The sequence below is a fragment of the Cryptomeria japonica genome, chromosome 8 (assembly GCF_030272615.1).
Source record: "Cryptomeria japonica chromosome 8, Sugi_1.0, whole genome shotgun sequence".
Taxonomy (NCBI): domain Eukaryota; kingdom Viridiplantae; phylum Streptophyta; class Pinopsida; order Cupressales; family Cupressaceae; genus Cryptomeria; species Cryptomeria japonica.
The window spans coordinates 721190021-721216998 of NC_081412.1; the positions used below are offsets into that span (position 1 = coordinate 721190021).

The window sequence follows — 26978 nt, forward strand, 5'->3', positions numbered from 1 at the left end:
AGTCCTAAGTCACTTCAAGCTCGTGAGTGAGCTCATCAACCTCCTCTTCCTTCCCCCTCAATGCATCATAATAGATACTGTCAAACATAAGGAGATGATCTCTATCTGATAATATCTGTAGGTAATGATTCCGCATTACCCCAACGGCATCTCTGAGCAACTGAAACTCTGCAAGGCTAAGCCCACCATCCAAGTGCTCACATATACCAGGAGTCCAGCAACAATGTGTCACCAATTGCTGCACAACATTGAAGTGTTCTAAGGCTGAAGTTATCATACTTTCGTTCACCTTCAGTTGCCCTACTAAATGGTGAGAACCTTGGAACTTCTCACTTACATTCAAATTTCCTAGTTTGAAATCTACACTCTGGTAAGAGGCGGAGTCGTCATCGCTCACTGAGTGGTAAGCATCATCATGAGTGCTATCTACTTCGCACACATCCTCAACAAGTGTACCTTTGTCATGTACCTCTTGGGATGACTTGAATAACATGTTAGAGACTGTTGAACTGCCAATATCAATGCTCACGTCCCCTATCCATATAGATGTGTGCACATCGGTCAAACAATACTCGAAACCATCACCATTAGGCAAATTTTCTGATTTGTTTTCCATGGTCTGATTGTAAAAATCAGACTTGTTGTGGTTTGAATCCACAACACCTATGGCCTCAACATCACCCCTAACTTGAGAGTCTGCGTTAGGTGCCTCCACACAACCATCAATCTCACCTGAGATGGCTGCTAACTCACGATTAGACAATATAATATGACTGTTGTTGCAAAAATCAGAATTGTTATCATGACTGATAACGACTTCTAAAGTACTATCAGTGTCAACATTCTCTTCAAATCTGACCCTCACTTCCTGTACATGTGCCTCCTCACTCTTGGAGTCATCATGAAGTGTCTTGTGCCCAACATCTTCCCCCATGTAAGTCTGATTTTTGCTCGCCATAGGTTCAGTTGTATGCTGGTCACGGGTTGCTAAAAATTCATTACAAAGGTTTCTAGATACTTCCCCTATAAAGTCATCTTGTTTCTCCTTCCCCTTAAAAATAGATGTCATATATCGAGCAATTCTATCAAGTTTTGCAAGGTGTGAAATCAATTCATCCAGCTTCTTCTAGTTTTGTTTTAACCTTTCCAATGAGGAATACACTTGCTTCATATTCTGGTCCCACTGATTCTAGGTACATGAAGTAACCATGATTAACTAGCTGAATCAATCTACCCAAAAGGTTGGCAGGAAACTGCTCTGATACCATTGTAATATCCCTTGCCAAATCTGACTGAAAATTTCTGATTTAAATGCTCAAGGAATATTGTCAAACACTTGTCATGAAACTTTTGTACTTGCTGATTGTGGTTTCTTTTTGATATTCTGATTTAAGAGATGATAATATGCATTCATTGAACTCAAAAGGACATATATCAAAGTCTAAAGTTAAATGAGAATGCAATGTAACACCTACCACTAACCTTTCAATGACAATAAGTGCCTGAAATCGTATGAAATATGCATCTACAGCTGTTAGACATTTCTACGAACATTTGGCATGCATTCTAAGAGACCAAAATGCACTTACAGCAGATTGTCATTAACACAAACACTTGTCATACATGCATGTAATTCCCACGTGCCAATGAGTGGTACTAACAGCAATAAATGTAGCCTCCAACAATCTGAAATCGCTCTTCAAACCCCTTTGAATTTATGTAGATTAACTCTTCTAAAATACATTAGTACTGTAGCATTTACTATTCACGGGTACTGTAGTGCACTGTTCAAAGGCACTGTAGCAGCAAATAAATCTCTAAATATAATCCCTTTCAATCTGCAAACAAACTCTGAAATAAACCCTCCAGTCAGCTCAATATTGACTCATGAATGAAGCCAACTCTCACAAGCATAATCAGATGATATCGCACACCCTCTATATGTTGTTACAATGAAGAAGCCACGCTCTCCAATGCCAATGAGCCTTGAATCCTGCAGAAACCCTTGGTATTCTACACTTCAATGCTCTTAAGAAACTTCAATCAAAAACTCCCATCACATAATGAAGTTCGATTCCTTTTGCACGCTTATATTTCCTCCAGAAGTTCTACTTCTTCAAAATGCTCTTAATTAACATTAAAATGTTATAATATTTCATTGGCATCAATAATGTAATTAAACCTTGGGTTATGTGCTCATAAATTATTAATAAACTTGGCCCCCTGCTCATGATAAATAGACCCTCATTTAAGTGTTTTATAATATAAAGTCATTTTATAACTTAATAATATAATATCCAAATAGTTAATGTTTAATTGAGCCAATTAAACATTAATATCTCCATGAATACTCTGTATTTTCGAACGTCGTCTAAACTGGGAGCTAACATGAGGAGACTACATATGACCATACCCCCTTTACTAAAAATAGCAGGGGTCCATCTCTAACATCCCAAGACTTACTAAAAATAGTAAGTAAAACAAATGATGTCTGAATGATGCCAAACGAAGACCAAACTAAAGAACTTTGAACACTGGGGATGATACCAATCCTCAAAAGACCCTCTAACCAATCCCATTAGCCTACGAGGGTCACGGTAATAGGCTAATCCTCACTAAAGAACTGATGTCAACAAAAACGGGACATCACATGTAATATAATGTAATGGAATGGTAATAACTATGTCAAGTATAATTGATTATCGTACTCAGTTGAATTGAATGACAAATATAACTTCATTAGAATATCAAAAATGGTTCGTTGTATATGAGGGACCTTCTCTTAAGTACGCCACTCCATAGTGGATGCCTAAACCCTGCCACATGGAGCCAAAATGGGTGAAGCATCTGCTCTTGGGCTTAAGAGAGGAGGTGGTTGTGACAAGGGGGAACAGAGATAGGACACCTCACTGGGTACGCCACTCCATGATGGATGCTTAACATCTGCCACATGGAGCCAAGAGGGATGTAGCATCTGCTCTATGACCTAGGGTGGAGGGTCTCTTGGTCACCCTATCCAGCTAGCCTACCCTAGTGCACTAAGAAATTGGGAAATAAAGAATGGCAACTACCCTACAATCTGACTTTATCTAACAAATATGATACTAATGGTAATTAATACATTAAAAGTTTATATTACTCAATCTAATTCATTAGCATATGTTTCAGTATTACTCCATACATGTTCTCTAATTTTGTGTAGCAGGAAAAACAGCATACAAAGGTACTCCCATAAACTTAATTACCTATTTTAGATTTGAGCAAATTTGGGCTAATTAAAAGTATAACTATTTAGGGGACATTACATTTTCAGTCTTATCATTTCTTACACCCTTTTATATTTTCTTATTCATCATATATACTACTTATATGCCTTCTATATTTGTGTCTTTATAATCTTTTAATGTGCTGTGTATGTATCATAAACTTATATTTCCTACACACATTCTTGTTGCAGACTTGCTTTCTAAATTTACATGTTAGATCTCTGGTAGTATATCTATTATGTATGTATTTTTTGTCTCTCTCCACATTTGTTCTCTTTATACAATTCTCTCTGTCGTTTTTTCAAGAGTCGTGTCTCTTCAACAACCACCGATGGTATTTGTTCAGGACTATCGGTTATGACTTGGTTACAATTTTTTTAAATTATCGGTAGGTATTATCATTTGTGAACTTTGTTTATCAAAGACTCTGGTAGACCACCGATTTCTTCATTTAGGATATACAAATCATCACTTGAAGAATTGTTGTTTAGTTTTTGTTTCTGCCTCTAACATATCAGCAACGTCTCTATTTACCTATTTAATACTTCGATTCTGTCCAAACTTATGTTCCAGGATTTCAATACTTTCCTTTGTGCTATCTTATGTTATAATGGCACAAAAACAAGTTGACGGTATGCTGTTTGTTGCATAACTTCTAATATATATATCAATATACTCAGAAATCATTGCTTTACCAAGTCGACAGTATTATGTTCTTTGTGTGACTTCTAATATACATTCATTTTGTTATCAATGCGCAGAATGATTGCTTGCTGTATGATCACTGTATCAATCACTCCACTCTAAGCAAATCCTTTTGTCATTTTTAAGTTTTAACAAACCCCAATCAAATTGCTTTTGTTAGAGCATATGTTTGCTACTTATTATTTGATTTAATCATTGCCACCATGACCATGATATTGACTTCCGTTTCGTTCGTACTGAATGTGCACAACCATTTATAACTTAATCGTTGTATTTTAAACAATCGTTATTTACTTTTGGTTACAAGTGTCTTTCCTATCTTGAGCACTGACCACCTATATAGTCGCTTCTAATCTTCGGTTGTATGAAATCAATCATTGCCTTGGTCTATTGATATATACTTTTAAGACACTATCCTTATCGGTATTCATAACTAATCATAGCCTTTTGTATATTCTACCATTTCAATTCGAATTACTGTCTTTATTTTCACCAGACTACTCTTGTTATGTATAGTCGCTGCCATCTCTGTGGTATCTATATCTTTTATATCTTTTGAATCGAACACAACTACTTGGTCACTTTTTTTTATCGTGATTCTCCATATGAATGGTGAAGACTATCATTTGCGTTGAAACCATAGTCATGGGGTACTAAATATATGTATATTCTTTCCCTTACTTTGACCTGTAGCTTTCTCATCACTTAAAACATTCATCAATTTATTGTAATACACTTTGTTGCTACGTATCTTTAATGCTGATCATTGTCTACTGCAACATAGATGAGGATTTCTGAATCATTAACTGATATGCTGCATATCAATCGCTCTTTCATAAACTAGTCGGCTTGTATGTCTTCATACATCTTTACTCCGATGTTGCAATCTTTTTAGACATCAATCCTTGCATAAAAACAAAGCATGTAGCTTTCATTATATCATTACCTAAAACAGATACGATGGCACACATTTTTGCTGCTATAGCATCCATTGCCATATTCATCCTTTGATTCCACTTTGAAGACAAGAGCGATAGACGAAGGAATGCCACAATCATTAGCTATTGTATTGCCATGATTTCGTACATCCAATATGTTCATCAATCTCCATGATTTTCTCCACACTGCTCATTAACTAGATATTTTTCCAACACTGCCTTTTCATATGTTGATTGCTGCATTAGGACTTACTATCACTGATAGTAATCACTGTCACTTTTATTCATTTAATCATTGTACCTTTGTTTAATTATCTTTTAGTCAGCCATGTCTAGCCAATGTTTAAATCTTTAATTTAAACATTATCTTCTCTATCAATCTTTGCTCAACAATTGATGCAATTTGTCTTAGACATTCTACTGAATGATGATAACAATATCTACACCTTTCATACAATGATATTGCTACTTTGACAATCATTGCTTTCTCACCTTTGACATCAATGACAATATTTCCTACACTTAACTATACATTGTCTTGCCCAATTTTGTCTCAAAAAGGCTGAAAATATGCTTGAAGCTCTTTGTTAGTCATTCAAACTAAAAAGTAAATGTGACCTACTATACCAACTGAATTCAAATGATTTTTCATGATCCGCTTCCATATCAAATGAAGAAAGTTTATTGAAGGATGCATTAATGTGCGAAATTGTTTCACATTTATTATTTGTGGATATTAATTGCAAATTTATAAAGCTAGCATGGTATTAGTCAGTCTAGTCAACAATTCAACTTCATTGGTGCTAGAAAAATATGCCAGTTCAGTCAAAAGAAAAGATGTTCTCATCAAGCCTAATTTGTATCTCTCATCAATTATTGTCTCAAGATGTTCTCTAGTACTGTATATGCTAGGATACTAGTTTACTTTTGAAATTAAGGCCTACATAGGATCATAACAACAATTTTATATAACTACCAAAGTCTTTGCATGAATCTTATAATCCGTTTACAATTATTTATCTATTGAGATTCAAAAAATCATGGACAAAGATATTAAATACATCAATAAATATGAGCAGCAAATAAACTCATTTAATATCAGAGTATTGCGTAAAATAATAGTGGCAATAACAAACTTGAGAATAGAGAAACAAAAAGCTTTTGGTTTCTAAAAGCATATGCTGTAGCTCAAATAAGCGCCACAAGAATCTTGAAAAACCAAACAACATTCAATAGGACAAAATGAAATACCTTTAACCGGTGCCAACACCACCAAAAATGCTTCAAAAATGTTTCTTGATCTATTTCCGATCTACATGATGATAAAAAAATATAGATTTTGAAAATAGCATTAATAACATGCACTTTAACTTGTGTAGATTTAACTTTTGCTTCAGAAAAACTAATGTAGATGATACATTCATTTTTATGGACAAGGATTTCAGATAATCCTTTATCTCAACATATCTCAAATATAACAAAAGCCAAGGTTAAAAGAAAGGTACTTGGTTCAAACTTTACAATATAAAAGAATTACCCTATATTAGTTTGTAGTCATCTTTTTATGACTTCAAAACTTACATGGAAGATAGCATATTCCAACTTGTGCAAAAAATCTATTTCCATTCTTTCATAGGCAACTTCAAAATGAACACTAGATAAATGGACAGAAAACCTAGATAAAATACATCTATTAGCCATTTCTTATGGAATTAATGTAGTGTGTGGATATGGCTAGGGTTTAGAATAGTGCTCTCACAAGCTTTTTTGTAATTTTTTGACAGACATGGAATTTGTAATATCCCTTGCTGATTATGGAATTTGTAATATCCCTTGCTGATTATGGTCTTAAAATGCTGAAGATAGGCTCAAGGAATATTGTCAAACAGTTGTCCTACAACCCTAAAACCTGTTGTTACCAAAAAACTGATTGCTTTCTTGATGTTTATAACCCAAGGTATAATATCAAACAGTTCACATACAACATTTAGCTTCCTGGTCTGAGTTTCAGACTGATAACCTTGCATGTTATTGACACCGATACATAAGGAATGCAATTGCAAATGATTTTCTATGACATCTAAATTATAAACTCAAAGTATTAATGACTCTTTGCTCTTCGCAAATGCATATAGATGAATTTCAATGACAAATGAGCACCTACAGCAGTATGGCATTTTTACAAACAATTGGCATGCAACTAATTAATTGGAGTAACAACAAATGAGCTAAATACTACCTTATTCCTCCTCATTATTGGAAAGCAATCGACTGATTACAAAGTACTTAAGCAATAGCCAATACTCTTGGCTTACAATGGAATACTATTTCAGAAAATTCTGAGTACTAATGGCAGCCCATAAATTCATGCATACATGACTGAAATTTGAATGCAAACAATCCAAAGTGAACCTGGATGAAGCGCCTAGGTGTGAGGATGAAGAAGCAAGCAATACCAATACACTTTATGCTCTCCTCTTGCCAAATCAATCTCTTTCCCAAATCGCCCCTGTTCTGATATGAATGTCAATAATAGATAAATGGAAGCCCCTTTGTCTCCCTTTAAGCATTAAACTCCATTCCTATGATCCAAGGAAGAGGGTGCTCCAAATATCAAGTGGGATCGATGTAGTATGAACCTTCCATGAGTGAAATCGTGGTTTCCAATGGCTGTCCAATATGACTGTAACTTTACATCAGACTTCAGAAAATAATAAAATCAGTCCTCCAATGTCTCCAATATGCCTCCAATGCAACTAATCAATGCAATCTAATTCTACCAATGATCTCCAATATTCTATGCAAGATGACCTCAGAAAATTTGGCCTATGGCCACCAATGAAGCTCAATTAGAAAGACTGAAATGTCTTCCTCTCAGCTGCAACCCTTCGGAGGAATCTTTAACCACCTCAGTTATGCGAATCAATGGGAGGTATCCTTCCCAATGACCAATAATGGTAGAAACCCAAGCTCGTTCCTTCACCACGCAGAACTCCAAATCAAATATCAAATCCTCAATGATTAGAAGCTTAATTTGACCTTCTTTTATACTTTTTCTCCAACCTTTCAAGAAACTTCTAGAAATAATATTATTTCACTTAAATGACTTTTTATGATATAATATTAATTTAAGTCACTTTATTAAATTAATTAAATATAAAGTTACCTTTTAATTTTTATTTATTTGATAACTTCATAAAATTTTAACTTAATACTTTTACTTAAAATAATCAATTAAGCTATCCTTAAGAAATATCATTAATTGGGACAACTTAATTAATTAAATTAATTAATTATTCTGCCTCCAAAAATGGGGACATTACAGAATTGGGGTTTATCATGATTTGTAATTTCCCCTACAATTCTACTTGTAATCAAAACTCTTTTTTACCCATGTTGCTACTCCTTCAATTGACTTCAAATTGCAGTTCTAGAGTGTATTATGGTCACCAGATGTATATTAAAATGATCAATCCAGCACGCAATCCATAAGAAACCAAAACCAAGTCAAACAAACCATATAATACAAAGGATCTTTAACCTAGAAACCACAGTGTCAGGAAACAGGTTGGAAGGGACAGTGATCAACTTCCTCACCTTCCTTCAGAAGTTGGGTCAATACAAAGACCTTTAAGGAGCATTATATCTCACACCATATTATTTCCTATCTTCTTAATGCTGATATAGATAGATTACAAATAGAATAGAGTAAGCATTAGCTATGACAACTAAATACTCAATGATACTTAATAATGTATTCATCAACTACCACAAACCTCTTGATTTTGCTCCTCCTTCAATTGCTCAGCTTTGCTTCATCTTATGTTTTTTTGGAGACGTCTCCTTGAAAACCATAGGATCACCAATCACCCAATGTAATGTCCCCTACTTGATTAACATAATTGATCTATTTCAATATACTAAAATTGATTGAGAGACTAATCATAAAGCCAATCATTGATAATCTTCAATTTATTAGTTATTAAAAAGTGCTTATTTATTTTCCTCATTAGATGATTACTTTCATTATTCGTAGTTCTTAATATAGATATCAAACCCTGCTACTACTTCAGTTTTAAGGGAGAAGGGTCTATGTATGTTACCAAAGTGCTTAGAGACCAAATACAATAGGTTCCCTCAAACTTTACAGATCCAAGCCTTTACCTATCTTGGGCCTATACCCTCAAGGCTTATGGGTTGCTGATCCCCACCCTATCTTGGGACTAAACCTATTGCTTGGATTTAGACTGCCCCTCTTTGGAACATCTCATTCCCATCTTCTTAAATACTGATAGTAATAAGATGATTCAGACAATAAGTATACTAACTTCTCATGTATTATGAATATATATGAAATTATGTATGTCATACATATTGCAGTCTATATTAATATTACTAATAAATTCTGCATAACAACATTATCAGACTTCAGATATTAAGCATATATATTCAGCACATCCCCATGGATACCACCAAGAACAAAAATGCTACTACCTGTAACTTAATAACAATTCTGATCTGATCCAATCCATGGTCCTGGTGTTGGATGCTTTGATTCCTTTCCATTATATCTCTCAATGTGAGGGAGAGGACACACCTCTTCATCATGCATGCCCTTTGGCAAGAGACACACCCTTTCACCATTAGCACCTTTTGAAAGAGTGCAACTCTTCATTATTTATGCCCTTTGAAAGGGACATAACCTTTCATAATCAGGTCTGCACTACTTATTTAAATCAGATGTGCACTTCGCATTTCAAAATTATCCCCCTCTCAAATGAGGTTCTCTTCTCCCTTTTATATCTCATTGTTAAGAGAGTCACAACTTTTCCTTCCATGTTTTTGACCATTCATTAACTTAATTAAATTTTAATTAGTTATATTTAATTATATTCTTTTATATTTTAAGTTTAATTTTTAATATTAAAATTATCTTATTTTATTTTATTTTTTTGATCGGTTAAAGGCCGAAGCCATAAAATTTTATTAGATTAAAAAATTCATTACATTACATTACATTCTCCGCTCAGTGCGGGCGCTGGTAGGAAAGAGCGGAGAGGAGAAAACCTCCGGCCTTGCCCGGGACATTAAGTCCAGATACAAAAAGACCAATTATGATTACAACATTACAACTTAACAGTATTTTGAGATTACAGCGTGATCAAGACAAACTGTCATCCTGAACTGAGCATTCACCTACAAGCCCAGAAGATTTGCTCTCCCTTATCTCGTGTAGAAGCAACAATCTGCCTACGAGGGAATGCTTCAATCAACAATCTATCATTTCATTTGTAAATGCCTTTCCTCTACTATCAAGACACTCAGACTAAATGAAATCTCAGATACCTACAAAAAACGTTCAATCCTGCCCTACAGCAAACCACTTCATGAATTGTTAGCCAATAAACTATCAGATAACCAGGTTTGCCAAACATATTCCACAGCTGCTGCTACAACCATAGTATCTTTTGTATTGAGACAGCACGGACGTCTTTTTGATGTTGATTGCAAGATGATAGGAAACCCAGGTTACAATAGCATTGTTGGAAAAAAACCTTACCCAAATCCTTGACACAGCCTATAGGCTTCAGGCCAACATCTTGAATATAATTAAGTCAAACAAGGAAATAACAGAGCATGGATCTGGGGGAAAGGGAATCTATCGTCCTAAAAGATCTTAATATCATATCACTCCTCTCAGCAAGTTTTAATCATATTTTGATTTGCAGAAACATATTCCTTTTCTTTCCTATCAGCTTATTTGAGTCACCAAAAGAGAATTTAAAAACAATTATCCACCTTTATACCAGAACCAAGCATAACCGAAAGCAGGAAAGATAAGTATGAGGGTAGATATCCAAAATTAACTAGACATTCAATGAGAGAATTATCAGCTATTATTAACAAAGAGTATCAGTCCCATGCTTCTAAGTCCGCTTTCAAAGAATAAAAATAGAAGCGGCCAACCTCGCCTACCGCTACCTAAACATAAAGCTACATATGTATATATCTATTATATCATCTATGCCTTTGAATATATATGTCTATATATATATAAATATACGCATATATATATATATATATATATATATATATATATATATTAAAAGAAGTGAGAACTACCTCACCACAGAGAACCAAAAATTGAAAAATATTGTAGGAAGCTTTGTTTTCACACATAATATGCTTAACCCACAAGCAAGACCCATTAAAACACGCAAAGATTCGGAAGATTCATTTTAGAGCAGATTGTGAAAAGAAAGCCATCAAACTAAAGACAGAAAAAACATATCTAAACTAGATCAAATATTAACCTTATCATCCATAAGTCTATGAAACTTAAGTCTGAAATAAAAGTAAAAGTGTTACGGTAAACCATTTAGAACCAAAAGTAACAATAAGATGAACCCGAGACAACGGACCAACTATCATGCCCAGCACCTTCTCACCCGCACCTCAGTTTCCTTCTTCCTTGAGCTAGCCGGAGGATTATCTGGGCTAGAGGTAGGGACGGAAGGGATATCCATGTCATCTGGGTCAACTTCAATATTTTCAGCTTCAAGATAGTTGGCCAGCCACCTATTACACGACGGTTTTCTAACATGCAAAAGCCACATAAGAAAGGAAAAATTCCTTTGCCTTATCGGATTATAGGCCACAAAGGCAACCATATCTTCAATTTCCAGGATTGGAAATCTAGGCACCGGGTTATTCATCCGTATGAGTATATCATAGTTGCGAGGCTTTGGTACAGTTAACCCCTCGTCTACATTGACAACCACCCTCTCCAGTTCACCCAACAAGTCTTTCTTGAAGACACTTCTGCATAGTTTTATCACCACTTCCCTGTCCTTCTCACAATGCAAAGCCACCGCTAAGAACATAGCTGCAATATCAGAATTAGCCCTAGTGCGGTCCTCATTCTTGATATATTCCTCCCCAAGAATGTTCTTGACCGCCTTGATAACCAGGACATTTGGGAAAACCAGAATGCCTTTTAGTCTTTCTTCCTTGATTTCCTCTGTAAAAGCCATTTGACGCTTGAGCCCTATAAGCCTTAGCGAAGTATCCATAATGAGCTTAATTTTCTCAGATAACCATCTACTCAAAACAAGGCCTTTACTTATATTAATTGAGTTTCGAAAGGCGCCGAAAATACAACTGATCTATCTCAGTAAAGGACCGATTTGATCGCTAAAAAGTGTCAGAGGAGCAAGAATGAAGGATCACGACGCATGTTAGACAATCTCCAAGATCAAGGTAATAAATACCGCCGCTGTTTGTTGAGCGAGCTCCTTAGTTTTAGCTGGCTCATACGGCAAGGGAAGTCACATCATCAATTCTAAGTATACCGCCAAAGAAGGCTATACTAGAGATAATGTGCTAACAAGACGATGACATTATAAATATGTCTATAGGCATTTAACTTTCCCTTAAACTTGTAAATATATATAGATGTGCATTTCCATATATATAACCATATATATATAAAATTCTATATATATACATCCATATATATATACATATACACCTATTAATATATATACGGCTCTAACAACAACAATATCACTTATGCATATCTGTATATAATATTTATGTGTATTAATATATATACACCCATACACACACACACACACACATATATATATATATGTATGTCTATATATATATGCATATCCATATATACATATATATACCTATATACATGAATTCCTATAATAGATGGCTCCGTGTATATTACTAATTGTATGTATATATATATATGCACATATACAAATGTTCATTGTCTATTTATCCCGAATACCACTAATATTTATAATCAGAAAAATAAACAAGAGGACCATGCTCTAATATCCAACATGTCCTAGTTTATTCAAGAATTAAGATATGCAAGATAATATTTCTCTGCATCCTTCAACCTAGCCTTAACCATCTAACACTGACATATCTATCTTCATCTTAAAGGGGGGCCTGGGTCAAGGGACGAATCCTCGAAAAGATACCAAAACCTAACTTATAGAGAACAAAAGCCTAAGAATCTAAACCTTGCAGCATATTCTTAGAACAAAAGGAAGGACCCTATCTCAACTTATGAATCGTTCATCAACCCCTGCATTGGCTAATTCATCCGCCCTAGAGTTACCTTCTCTACAAATATGATTGAAGGTTGTTTTCTTGAAAACCTTGAGGAGGCTTAGAGCCCTTGACAAGATTGCATTAAGCTTCTAGTTAGGAAGAAAACCTTTTCTTAGGCCATTGATAATAATAGCCGAGTCACCTTCTATGGCGAGCTTACTAATGCCCCTATTTTGACATAAGAGGAGGCCTTCAACTAAGGCTAAAATCTCTGCATTATTATTGGATTCAATCCCTATAGGTTTGGCCACCCTAGCTAATTCCCTACCTGAATCATCATGCAGACAACACCCGATCCCTATAGGACCCGAATTCCCACGAGAAGCCCCATCGAAGTTAAGCTTAGCCCACCCTTTTTTGGGGACCTTCCATTTGCAGGCTTCTCTTAACTCCTTTTTATTAGAATTGCTTACTCCTACGAAGGGAGGGATCTTTAGACCTAACCATCTACCTCTCATTTTCTCATCCCAATATGTCATCTCAAAAAGTTTACTAGGTGTTGTGTTTTCCACACACTCCCCGTCGCCAACAGGGTCCCCCTTTTGATTTTCGTCTCGCCCGCGATGTGGGAAATTTTGATTTTGTTCGCAAAGGAGATGCAGCAGTTAGAAATGTGAGGAGATGATCCTGCACGAGAGTAAGCCGCCCGCTTCCTTAGTCCTAAGGAGTTCATGTCAAATGTTGAGCATGATTCTGTTCGTAAACGGAAAGATGAATCAAGAACCGTATGAAGAGATCGCGATTGTTGTCAAATTGACGACCCTCATTAGCAAGTTGAGCGTCTGAATCACGATTTTCCTTTTGGCAAAATGGCAAGGTGAAGGGTGAATGCAAAGAAGCAGAAAATGTCAAAAAGTCTCATAATTTAATGTTCAACATTCTCACAAAGGAGACTAATTTCGGCTAAGTTGGCCGAATTGCAAAAAGGAGATGTAAATTTGAATATCGCCTAAGTCCCCCATTTTGCAAGATTTTGGCTAAGAGGGCAAAAATGTTAATTATTCATAAGTTTTGCAAAAAGGCCTTTCAGGCCGAAATCACTTAAAACTTTGCAAAATGGCCTCTTGGCCCGAAAACTAAAGAAGGCAGAAAAGGGCATTTAAATTTAAAATTGCAAAAGGGCCACTTGTGTCGAAAACGAAAGGAGGCGAAAAGGCAAATCACTTTAAACTTTGCAAAAAGGCCTCAAAGCCCGAAAACGCGAAATCCCATGAAGAAGCGTCATTTCAAAATCACTTAAAACTTTGCAAAAAGGCCTGGCCGAAAATAACAAATTGCGTGATTTTTTTAGAGAAGGCTTTATTTCTTAAAACTTGGCAAAAAGGCCTTTTGGGCCGAAAATAGGTAATATCATGCAATATGGAGGTCTAACCCGAAAAACCTAAATCGCGACAAAACGGGTTTTCAACCCGAAATTCACTAAAACTCACAAAATCTCCTTACAAGCCGAATAACGTAGGGAAGGCATTAAGTTAAACTTCGCGCAAAACCTAGATCGCGCGAAAGGGCGAGGAGCACATAAAGATTAGTTCGCCATATGCCTCCTTAACTTCTAACTCGTGTGTGAGGCCTTCTAGAGTTGAAAGTTCACTAAACGCCGTGCAACATAAGCATTTTGGCCGAAATCCTCATTCAAACTGAAAGCGAAGGCTCTCAGATTCAACGTAAGAGCCAGAGTAAGGAAATCACGAGACTTGGAGTGGAAGCAATAAAGGTTTTCACAAGTTCGCAAAACCGGATCCTAAGCCGAAGATTGAGCAAGCGAACCAAATCACGTGAAAACATCGCTCAAATCTCAGAATTCGCACAAATCATTTACAATGCCCAAACCTTTGGCTTTAAGTTAAACTTTGCGCAAAGGTTTTCAAGGAGGTTTGACAAGCTGTTAGGAACCGAAGAATACTCAATTTGCAGTCAGTAAATCTCTTCAACTACACTGCAAGGTAAGTTAACATTTGTCCTTCACATGGTTAAAATTGTGCAAAATGGTCATGATAGTTAGCCTAGGGTTAGAATGTAAGTGAAAGAATGAAACTTTACGGGTTATGATTTAAGAAAATATCAACATAACATGTAACAACAAAATACTACGGAAATCAACCTTTAGACTGGAATTTCGGACTTAGAGAAATTTTTTTAAAAACCAAGTCTAAACTAAGCACAAAGCACTCTTTTCCAAGTGTATTCTTGAAGCGATCAGCAATTATCAAAACATTCAAATGCTTAGTCGCAAGCCAGAACGGTTGCAACTTTCTGCCATTATCAATCAGGAGTAACATTTTGAAACCCGTTCCAAGAACAACAGTTAACAAAACCAACCTGACTTTCAACTTCATATTACACCTAGTTTCTAGATTATCAGGCTTTATTTATTGAAATGTCATGCTTTTAGCAATATGTTCAAATTCCAATTTCTTCATTGCTCGTCAATTTTAACGCTAACGCCGACCTCTGTTTTGGCTAACCCGTTTTTGTTACTTTATCTCGTCTCGTAATCCGTGTCCGATTGCGCAGGATAGATGCCTAAATCGACGACTAAGTCCTCAAAGGCACCTGGCGCAACTGGAACGTCCCGGATTTCCAAAGCCGACATTCCCCGCAAGGTCGAAAAGATGAACTACCAGTATCAAGGGGGAGGAGTTAGGGAGTCGAAGGTCCAGAGTGTATGGGACAACATAGGAGACACGAACCTAGGCCATATTGATATCCAAGATTTCAAGAACAGAGTGTACTCTCCAAATGCCTATGGCAAACCCAAACGAATGATGGAGAGTGGTATTGCTCAGGCAGCTGCTTTCCCTCCGACCATGCAAAATTATGAATTAGTGGTTGAGGCTGCTAAACATTATCAACCAGAAACCAGATTAGTGGTGCTAGAGGGGATGGTACTAGCTGACTTCACGCCTGAAGCCTTTGGGGAAGCATTTGATATCCCATTTCCAAATAATCCCATTGCCACAACTACTGATGAGGCTCAGGTTGTTTATGACATGAATCCTGCTAAGTGCAAAACATTGATAAATGAAGAATGGTTCAAGGAGAGAAGACCCCCAAGCATTAGAATCAGCAAAAAGACCCCCAGAAGCGATTTTCACAACGAGAATGGTGATATGGTTACCTAACTCAGCCGGGTCATGGGACTTCCTCAATCCAGTCTTTTTGATGAATGGATGTACTACTTCACTGAGCAGATCTTCGCTGGGACGTCTAAGTTCGACTAGGCTTAGATCATCAGTGACAATATCCATACACAGCTGGTTTAGCATGAAGGAAAAAAGTACTTTGCCATAACTTCCTACTTGGTCTACATGTTTGCCTGACACCAGTTGTTGACAGAGTTAATTAAGAAAGGTGAGATCAGGAATGGGCCGAATCAAGTGAAGGTTTACGACTGCTACCCTCAGTTGCATTATTATGACATTGCAAAAAGAGAAAAGAATAACATCGCATACGCAATTGGTTAGTATGAGAGTGTTAATGATGCCTTTACAATGCGCCTGGTTAGATTAATGCAAGGAGGATTGCATATAAGGCTCTCAGAGCAGGGTATCACTCTGATCCGGAAATACGGTGTGTGGTTCATCCAGTTCCCCAAGTTCACCTACATCAGAATAGCGGGCTTTGAGGGAACACCATTCCGGCTTCCGCGCTATCCATCAAACAAAGTAGTCCTCATGGAGGTAGCAAGACAGGCACACCCAGCAGGCAGCCTACTCAGAGATAAAAAGCAATCCAGGTTCACCTTCCCCATGATTTTTGGGTACTCTTGATACGCACTTCAAAAATTAGGTGCAAGCTAAGGAGTCATTTGCTGAGTTGGCATCCTATTCCTTATAGGAACATTTCCCTAGGAAATGCTTTGATCATGATAATTTGGCAAAAAGGGCCTACAACAAGCACTACAAGGCCAAGGTGTCAATAGAGGACTATTGGAGCAAACGTTTTGATGACTTTGAGGTCCATCGACGTGAATATTCTAGGTTGAGTGTTCAGCAAAAGCGGCTTTATGAGTACCGCTAGGTCCGAGACCAGGTGACAGACTATGGAAATTGCTTGCAAGTCCGAGAATTTGAAGTAGTCAAGGACCTCTTGCCAAGCATTGATTGGACTCAAGACCCAATCACAGATTTTGAGGCAGTTATGGAAGCTCCAAGAAGGTACACCGATAACTGGTTATCCGAGCAAATTGAGAGACTGACCCATGAAGGGACCCAATTCACATACAATCTAATGGGTAGTCTCGATTCTCAATCTTCAGAGGATGAAGGAACCTCAAGCGCACCAAAGCAAGAGGTTGAGAAACCTGAAAAGAAGAGAAAGAAAGCAAGGGCCAATAGAGGAACTCGAACATCAAAAAGAACAAGGAGAGAAAAGATCCCCATCAAGAGGCCAGAGGTTAGTTCATCGTCCAGGGACCCCAGTTCAGAGGATGATGTGGTTGAACTTGATTACATACCCGCTCCACCTTCATAGAGTGATCTTGCTGCATTCGACGCAAATAATCCTCAAACACAAAATGAGCAAGAAGCAGAGGTAATGATCGTTGGCTTGGATGAACCTGGAAATCAGGTTGAGGAGGTAGAGATTGCACCTGATTAGGGGATTGGTAAGCATGAGCTCACATAGGAAAGCAGGCATGAGTTGCAACTGAATAGCGGCAACAAGGATGACACCACTGTTGAGGGAGAACAGAAAGGGGATGAGATTCAAGAACCCAACAAAACTGAAGAGCAACCATTACAGGAGGATACTCAGTAGTTGTTCAGCGAGGTAGGAGAGAACTCAGCCATGAGTAAGGGATTGGATACTGCACCCATTCCTCCTATGCCCAATCAATCACAGATAGGCAGCAAGTCAGTTGAGGCCTCCAAAGAGTAGAGTGGGAATCTAGCAATTACATCTGGATAAACCATCCCTCAAGACTGGCTAATTGCTCGTGCGCAGCGGAAAGCAGCTATCAACCCACTAATTAATCTGGAGGATATCTTCTCTCGAATAAGAGAAATAAAATCCAAAGGCAAGAAAAAGCCGAAGACTTAGTCCAGGATCACTAAAGATGAGCAAAGGAACCGCACGATTCATATTGCCACCCCAACTACAAACAAACCAGTAGATCAGATTGCATTGGCTGATTACAATGTTACGACCATCCCAATAGGGCAGGCCAGCAAAGAGAAGGAGAGGGATGAATTCAAAGATTCCGTGTAGAATATGCTCAAACAGCTCGACGAAATGACCACTGAGAGAGATATGTACCGAGCTCGTGCTGAACAAGCCGAGGGGTACATTGATCACCTGTTGAAACCACTGCAGCATGCCTCTGAATCCCATGTTCCCCCATTGGCATTGGCACAAAAGACTACAACTGAATTTGAAGGAGTGCATGTGTAATGTCCCCATTTTGCGAGCATCAGAGTTTGTAAGAATTAGCCTATCATTTGACCCTCGTAGGCTAGCAATTATTGATAGAGGGCCTCGTGTGGCAGTTACTTAGTGATTAGAGACATTACTCTTCAGCTGGACTCAGGTTTTGGCCTTTGCACAGGTTTTTTCTAGACTCAGTTCCACATACTTACTATTTATAGTAAGTCACTATTCAGGGTTTCTATTTTTAGACAGGCATCCAATCACATGGAGAACAAGGAGAGTCGACTCCTGGCTCAGACGGTTTAGCAATCAGACAAGTACATCAAGAGCTATTAAAGTTTAAGTGACTTAAGTGATTTATTTAATATTTTAATATTATTATAAAGTTCTAAAGTAACTTTATAATAATAAAGTCACTTTAATATAATAAAGTGTGTTAAGTGAATAATTTAATGTGGAAATAAATCTTTTATCCCACATTGGCCAGGAAGGTATTTGAGCTCTCTTAAGGAAAGAATAAAAGGAAAGGCAAGAGTTCATTCTCGGCATCCAGTTGATGAATAGTATTTTGATTGATTTTTATTGTGGAGCCTAGGGCTTTCGCAATTTTCTTCTTTGATCATAGGAAACGGAAACTTCCTATTGATAGCAATTTTGAAGGTGGGAAATGACACCTGAATTATTGCAGTTGTGGGAAAGAATACTTCAGTTCTTTCATTTGTGCAAATTGGTGAAATTTTCTACAAGGGTTTGAAGTTTATTGTTGAAGAACATTTATAGTTGGTTGTGAATCATCCTTCTTTGGCACATGGAGTTATATCATTTTTGTTGGGAGAGATTATCAACAAATTATTCAAGGTTTTAAGAGCAGATTGCAAGTTTTTTCATCCACTGCTACAGAACTCGCGTGAATAGTACCCGTGTGAATAGTGCCGCGCTACAGTAACTCGTGAATAGTGAAACACTACAGTGATACGTGAATAGTAAAATCGCTACAGTATATTGCATCTTAGTTGAGTCTACTCAAGGGTTTTAATTGCTGCTCATTTCCAGATTAGTTGCTGCTGTCATGACATTGAAATTTGGGCAGAATTTATAATTGTTGGAGGCCGTACTATAGCAGCAGCAGCCACACATGTTGCTTCACAATTTACATGGTATTTGAGTTGCTACATTACCCACAACGTAGGCGCTTCATTGGATCAGGTTCTCTTGCATTTAATTTCAGTATTTAATAGACATTCGAAGTTGGTTGTATGCTGCCATTGTACTCAGACCTGGGTATTTTGTTTCATATCATATTCAGCTGTCAGCCAAGAGTCTTGGCCCTTTCATATCTGTGGTAATTGGGACATCAATAAAAAGGAGTTGCATATGATATATTTGTAGTATTTATTTCAGTTTGCAAGATAACTGTTTGTCTTAATGTCCCTAGCTGAAAGTCAACATTTCATAATAGGAATTGCATGGCAAATGTTCGATAAAATGCTTATGGCTGTAGCTCTCATTTCCATACTCTAGTTTGCAGCATATGTTATTTGCACTTTCTTTATTCCTTGGTGAAACATCATTGAAAACTCAAGCAAAACCCAAACACTGAAAACATTGAAAAATCAAACAAAGGCAGAAAATTGTGGTTGGTAAGAGTCCACCAAGTGTGGGTTCTTACAGCATGACACTGCCAAGGTCGTCAGGGAATGGGTCCACAACAATTAAAGGAAAGGAAAGAAGATTATTAATGATGTATTTCAAGTAACAATCGAAGTACAAGCAGCACGGATCAAAATGTTGGAGGTGCAAAAGGAGTACGCCGAAATCCAGGAGGTGGTTGCCTTAGCTCAACCACTCATGAGGGCTCTTTTCTGGACTCACGCACGGATTTTTTGCATGAAGATGGACATGGCGGGTACTGTTAAGAGGATTCAGGAGGAATGTGAGATGGACCTATCCCATATTGAAAATGGCAGTGAAGATATTCATAAGGCATTGGTCATTGGCTGGACGGATACCATGAAGGAAGTTGATGTAGTGTCACGATGGAATGCCAAATTGAGGCCCGATAAAACTGCATACTCTGTGGAGGACATAGAGTGCATCAGCAAGCTGCATTCAAACATATTGCGCTTCGAAGATCAGCAATCGGATTGGTGCGAGCGACTAGGGATAGTCGACTCTAATCTTGAAGGAACAAAGTTCAAAATGCGCAATCCTCCTTTTCCCCTAATGTGGAATTGTTTCCCATTTGTATAAAATTCCAAGAGTACGTTCAGGAGGAACGTGCAGCACACCGAGACATTTGGGAAGGTTACCTTCATGAAGAGGACGAATTTGTGGAGAAAAAGTCCATCAAGGGGAAGGAAAAAGTGCTTTACTAAAAATATGTTTCTTTTAAATTTTGAGTGCACTTTTTCAAACATAAAGTTTCTTTCCCAACTACCAAAGTTATTGTAAATTTTGAGCTTCATGCAAGTGCACTTTTTGGAGCAGCTTTATATTTGGTAGTTATTAGTTACTTTACAGTTGGTGTTTGTTAGCCGCATTATTGTATACGGGAATAAGAATAGTTAAGTCGTAATTGGGTTTGTTAGTTGGCAACCGAGGGGTGGCAGTTGCGGTGCGACGATTGGCGCTCGCACCCCCTCGGTATCTTTATATACTTCCGAATGTAACTTGTGAAGGACACGAATTATGAATGGAATAACATATCCGATACTTGTCTGATATCTATGACATTATTCTGCATTACGTACTTTATGCTTTAAGTATTCACCCGAGAGGGCAAACATTTGGCGTTGTTGCTAGACGTACTCGGGAATGGAAGACACGGATGGCGCACGGACACGATGGGCCTACCCGTTGGTGAAATAAACCCAGAGGCCGACGACGCGCGAACAGAACTGTACACAGGAGAAGACACGGCAACAAGAGAATTTTCAATTCTGCTCCAAGTAGCCATCCAGACCTACATCCGACGAGAGGCGGCAGAGGCGGAAATCCCACCAAGTGCCGTGTGGATAGCTCTGGAGGTTAGCCCGACAGTAAACCGGTTGATGAACCACCTCCCCCGGTTGCTTGCACAAGCATCACTGGCACAACAAGCTCGCCTGGAGGAGATTGCCCAGGAAGAGCGACGCCAACAGATCCTTCGACACTACAAAGAAAACAGCTGACGAGAAACAGAACGGGATGTCGCCAAGCCAGGAGGGAATTGAACCTTGAACTTTTTATATTCAAATAAAAGTGTCATTGATACGAGTTGTATTTGAGCAGATGAATTAATAAAGACGTGTTTTGATTTATGTATTGTGAGTTATGGAAATGTGCGACAATTAATGCCAAACCTATTGAATAAAGATAGAAATAAAAAAGCAGAAACGGATGAGTGGGAGGCCGCGCAGAGGGCCTTGATTCTAGAGCAGCAAGTAGAACGTAGATGGAGGCTGAGGCAACTTGCCGAAGGACGACCTGCCGAAGGGTGGCCCGAGGGGAACCAAGGAGGTGTCACGGAGGGTGCAGAAGCCGACGGAAATTTCTACGCGTCGCCAGAACATCGTAGGACGTGGAGCCACGAAGAGTTTCTGGAAGAAACAAGGTTACGGCGAAATCTAGTCGAGGAGACTCGGGATCAATTTAGAAAATTATCCCTTACACCATGGAGTGAAGATCACCAACGGGAACCAGGAGTGGGCGCGGGTGAGAGCGAAGGGGAGGGCAACCGTACGGGTGTAGGTGCCACACACGACAGGCAAAACACCGTACCCCCAGTCGCCCACGCAGGACACACCACCGACGCCGGAGGAAGCAGCGCAGGGCCACAGACACAGGCACAGCCAACCCCAATAAGACGACCCGGGATGGCGAGTAAACAAAAATTGCCAAAGTTCATAGGGGGCGGCAAGGAAGACCCCTTACGACACTGTCGTACATGTGAAACCATTTGGTCCGCCAACAAAGTGACAAACCAGGATGACGGGGTACAGCAGTTCGCAGCCACGTTACGTGGAGTTGCCATAGATTGGTACTCCGATGTAGATAAGCAAAAAGTGGCCACGTGGGCCAACCTACAGAAGGAATTCACGGAGGAGTTTCGGTTGCTCCGTGATGTCAACGAAATTGTAACAGAGATATACAGTACCAAACAAGGTACCAAGGAGACAACACAGGCATACAGCAGGAGACTGAAGGAATTGTTGGGTAAAATGGAAAGCCAACCGGTAGAGGGCTTGAAAAAACGATGGTTCCTTGAAGGATTGAAATCCTCCCTACGAAAAAAGATGAAAAGTGTACCCCCGACATCATATGACGATGCCTATAATAGGGCGATGGACCTAGAGAGCGAATACAAAACATCAAGGAAGAAGAAACGTAATAAATATTCATCTGACGATGATGAAGACTCTGACGGGGAAAGCAGCAGCGGCGACGAATCGAGTAAAAAGGTGCACGCTCTCCAAAAGGACATGGAACGAATGCTGAAAGAATTCAAAGCCATGAAAGGGAGTACAAGTAAGACTGAAGAAAATGACGTGTGGTGTACCGACTGTAGGAGTGACGGACACACCAAGGGGTCCTGCCTCAAGAAGGTTTTCTGCGACATTTATCAGATTGCGGGACATTTGACAAAGGAATGTCCCTACAATATGAAAACCAGGAACCAACAAGTTCTCTTCACGCAAGAGCAGCCAGCCGTCGGAACTTCGCAAACCACCAACAATAATGCATCATCTAGCGGATACCGGAACAACCGGCGAGGGGGGAGGACCAATAATAATAATAGGAGCCGAATCCAATATGATGCAAAGGGACGGCCAATGATTCAGTGTCGAGCCTGCAATCAATGGGGCCACTTTGCCAAAGAATGCACCTCAGAAGAAACTCCACAAAAGCTATGCAAATGGTGTGGGCCTGGAGACCACGATGATGGAACTTGCCCAAAGTTAGGAGTGAACCTGCTCAACATCAACAGGACAGAGGAATGGGTATTGGCAATCACACGGTCACAGGCAAAGAAGGCCACATACCCGGACCCTCGCACGGAGAAGCAGCGGGCGCTGGAGGCCAAGGCTGAAGTGGCGAAGGAAATGTTGGCACAAGGGAGCACCCAGGAAGCAGTAAGTACTTCCCGCTCTGAGGCGGAGGAAAATATCCTGAAGCAAATGCTGCAGATTGAAGTGTCGGTGAAGATGAAGGACCTCCTGGAAACGATGCCGCAATTACGTATGGCACTCCTACATATAGTCCAAGTAACCCCGCACAGTCAGGCGACCCGGAATACGGATGGTTCCGACAAAACACCTACAGACCCATTGGTCCTGACACTATACAGTGGCCGGCACCCGGCGGTGGTAGAAATGGGAATACTGGGCACCATTCTGACTGACACTATTGTCGACGGCGGGTCTGGAGTGAATGTGCTTCTGGAAGAAACCTGAAAGCAGCTTGGCAAGCTGACACTATGCCCATCAACCTTCAACTTACTGGGAGCAAATCAACATGGTATCAAACCGCTTGGAATGCTCATGGCGCAACAAGTGACCATCGGGACACAACCACTTGTCCTCGACTTCGTGGTGATTCCGCTCGCCAAGAAAGGATACGACGCCATTCTGGGCAAAGGGTGGTTGGTGGCAACCAGAGTGAATCACAACTGGAAGCGTAACACGTTGTCAATGGAGAAAGCCGAGAGAAAATTTATTATCGACCTGAAAACACAACTTGTGAGTGAAGAACTCGCGTCAGAGTCGGAATCAAACGGCGAAGGCGGAGTTGACGGAGGAAAGTACGGAAGGGAACCAAACGAGGAAGGCGTCCTCGGAATCCAAGGATGTTCTAAGGACGAGACAGATTCCCTTAATGGGCTCTTCCACTGGCAAATGGAGGACTACCAGCTATTGTATGGGTGTAACATGTTGCAGGTTGACGAGGATCGGACGAGAACGAATTTCCGCCAGCGTACAGGGAATACACCGAAGGGGATGCCCCATCAACAAAGTACCAACACACAAGTTTGACATGACAAAACCAATCCGGTACGAAGAGTCCGTAAAACCTACAAACCTCGGTACGGAAGCAGAGCCAAGGAACATCCTGGTTGGTGACGACTGGAATCCAGTCCTGAAAGCCGCCGCGTTTAAAATATTCATGGAATACAAGGATGTATTTGCTTGGACGTATAAGGACATCAAAGGGGTGCCGCCAAAACTGTGCGTACACCAAATTTCACTCATACCTGGGGCCGTACATGTACGGAAGAGGCCGTACAGAATGAATAAAAACTATGCGGCGAGAGTGAATGATGAAATTGAACATATGCTCGAAGTCGGGATTATTTTTAAAGTGCAGACCAGCGAGTGGGTGTCGCCCATAGTGATATCCCTTAAAAAGGAGGCAAACCAGATCCGAATCTGTGTGGATTTCAGATGCCTTAACGCCGTCACCATAAAAGACCCGTTTCCAATACCATTTACGGATAGCATCTTGGAAGAAGTGACCGGTCATGAAATTTATTCATTCATGGATGGAATTTCTAGGTATAACCAGATATCCATCGCCAAAGAAGACAAATTAAAAACCACCTTCATAGTGGAGGATGGCGTGTACGCGTATAATCGAATGTCGTTTGGATTATGCAACGCACCAGCGACCTTTCAACGGATAATCCTTCACATATTTGAAAAGATGTCTGTAGGGAACTTCAGGGCGTTCCTTGACGACTGGTCCATTTACAGTAACCAAGATACACATTTGGCCGCACTTGGCGAATGCATGGAGAGATGCAGGCAAGCTCGCCTAGCACTCAACCCCAAAAAATGCAGATTCATGGTGCCTCAAGCAAAGCTGTTAGGACACATAGTGTGTAAGGATGGACTCAAGACTGGCCCAGACAAGATTCGGGTGATAGTGGAAATGGAGGCACCGACAGATGTCACGAGAGTCAAATCCTTCCTAGGACGCAGGGTACTACAGGCAATTTATCAAAAATTTTGCTCGAGTATCCTGCCCTCTGGACAAGCTGACAAGGAAAGGTGAACGGTATACATGGGGGACGGCTCAAGAGGCGGCCTTCCAAGAACTGAAGTCACGGTTGGTGGGTGCGCCAATCCTAACATATCCTGACTGGGACAAAGAGTTCCACGTACATGTTGACGCATCCAACTTTGCCATAGGGGCCACACTGGCACAGGTTGGCGACCATGGGCTAGATCACCCGGTCTACTTTGCAAGCAGTCTCCTGTCGAAGGACGAGAAAAATTATAGCACCACAGAAAGGGAAGCCCTCGGGATGGTGTACTCCGTCCAAAAATTTCGACATTACTTGCTGGCCACCCCATTCACATTTTATGTGGACCACCAAGCGTTAATGTACCTGGTAAACAAGCCAATTATCCAAGGATGAATTAGCCAATGGCTGCTATTGCTGCAGGAATTTACATTCAACATTATAGTAAGACCTGGGAAGAGCCATGTGATAGCTGACCAACTGTCGAGAATCCAATCAGGAGAACCAGCCGAAGGAGTGAATGAAGATTTTCCAAACACTCACTTATTTCGCATCGCGGTTCTCCCCGCCTGGTACACAAGCGTGGGGGAATACTTGTCGACATCACGGTTCTCGAGGGAGATGCCACCAGGAGAAAGAAGGAAACTGGTACTGAGGAGCAGGACATTCCAACTCATTAATGGCCTCTTGTATAAAATGGGGCCCGACCAGATCCTACGGCGATGCATCCTAGAAGAGGAAATTCCGAGCGTCCTAAGGGAAGCACATGAAGGGCCCACAGGTGGACAAATGGGGCCCGACACCACGGCCAGGAAAGTTCTGTTGGCAGGACTGTGGTGGCCAACACTACATAATGACGCCAGAGAGTGGGTGACGAGCTGTGATACATGCCAACGGGTCGGACGGCCATTAAAGAGGGATTTTATGCCCCTCAACCCATCGAATGCCCAAGAACTATTTGAGAGATGGGGATTGGATTTTGTCGGACCATTAAAACCAAGTAGAGCCCGACGATGCAGATACATTGTAGCGGCAACAGAATACTTGACCAAGTGGGTGGAGGCACGGGCCTTACTGAACAATTCGGCGGTCAATACAGCAAAATTCATCTATGAACACATCATTGCGCGGTATGGGATTCCAATCCAACTGACGAGTGACAGAGGAGGCCATTTTGTAAATCACATAATCCGATTGCTAACAACGGAGTTCAAAATCTTCCACTCCTTATCAAGCCCCTACTATCCACGGGCGAACGGGCAAGCCGAGGCGACCAATAAAATAATCATGTCCCTGATTTATAAGTCTTGCAGAGTGGAGAAGGATGACTGCGGGGAGCGCCTACCGTCAGTACTTTGGGCATACCGAACAACTTACAAGGTAACTACTGGATAGACTCCCTTCCAACTAATGTATGGACAAGAAGCCGTGGTGCCAGTTGAATTCATGGTGCCGAGTCTCCGGATCGCCATCGATAATCGACTTGGCGACATGGAAAGCCTGAGGGAGAGACTGTACGCTTTGAACAAATTGGACGAACGAAGGATGATGGCTCAGTGGGCGACA

The 26978-nt window shown here is 39.9% G+C and overlaps 1 protein-coding gene across 3 annotated transcripts in view; it reads right to left on the minus strand.

Moving 5' to 3' along the window:
* The window catches only part of LOC131074214 (folylpolyglutamate synthase), a 334535-nt gene that overhangs the window by 173237 nt on the left and 134320 nt on the right, over positions 1-26978 (minus strand). For all 3 annotated transcript variants that reach the window (XM_058010777.2, XM_058010776.2, XM_058010775.2), the window contains exon 5: positions 6161-6221. In XM_058010777.2, the coding sequence (XP_057866760.1) occupies positions 6161-6221 (61 nt within the window). The remainder of the gene's footprint in view (positions 1-6160; positions 6222-26978) is intronic.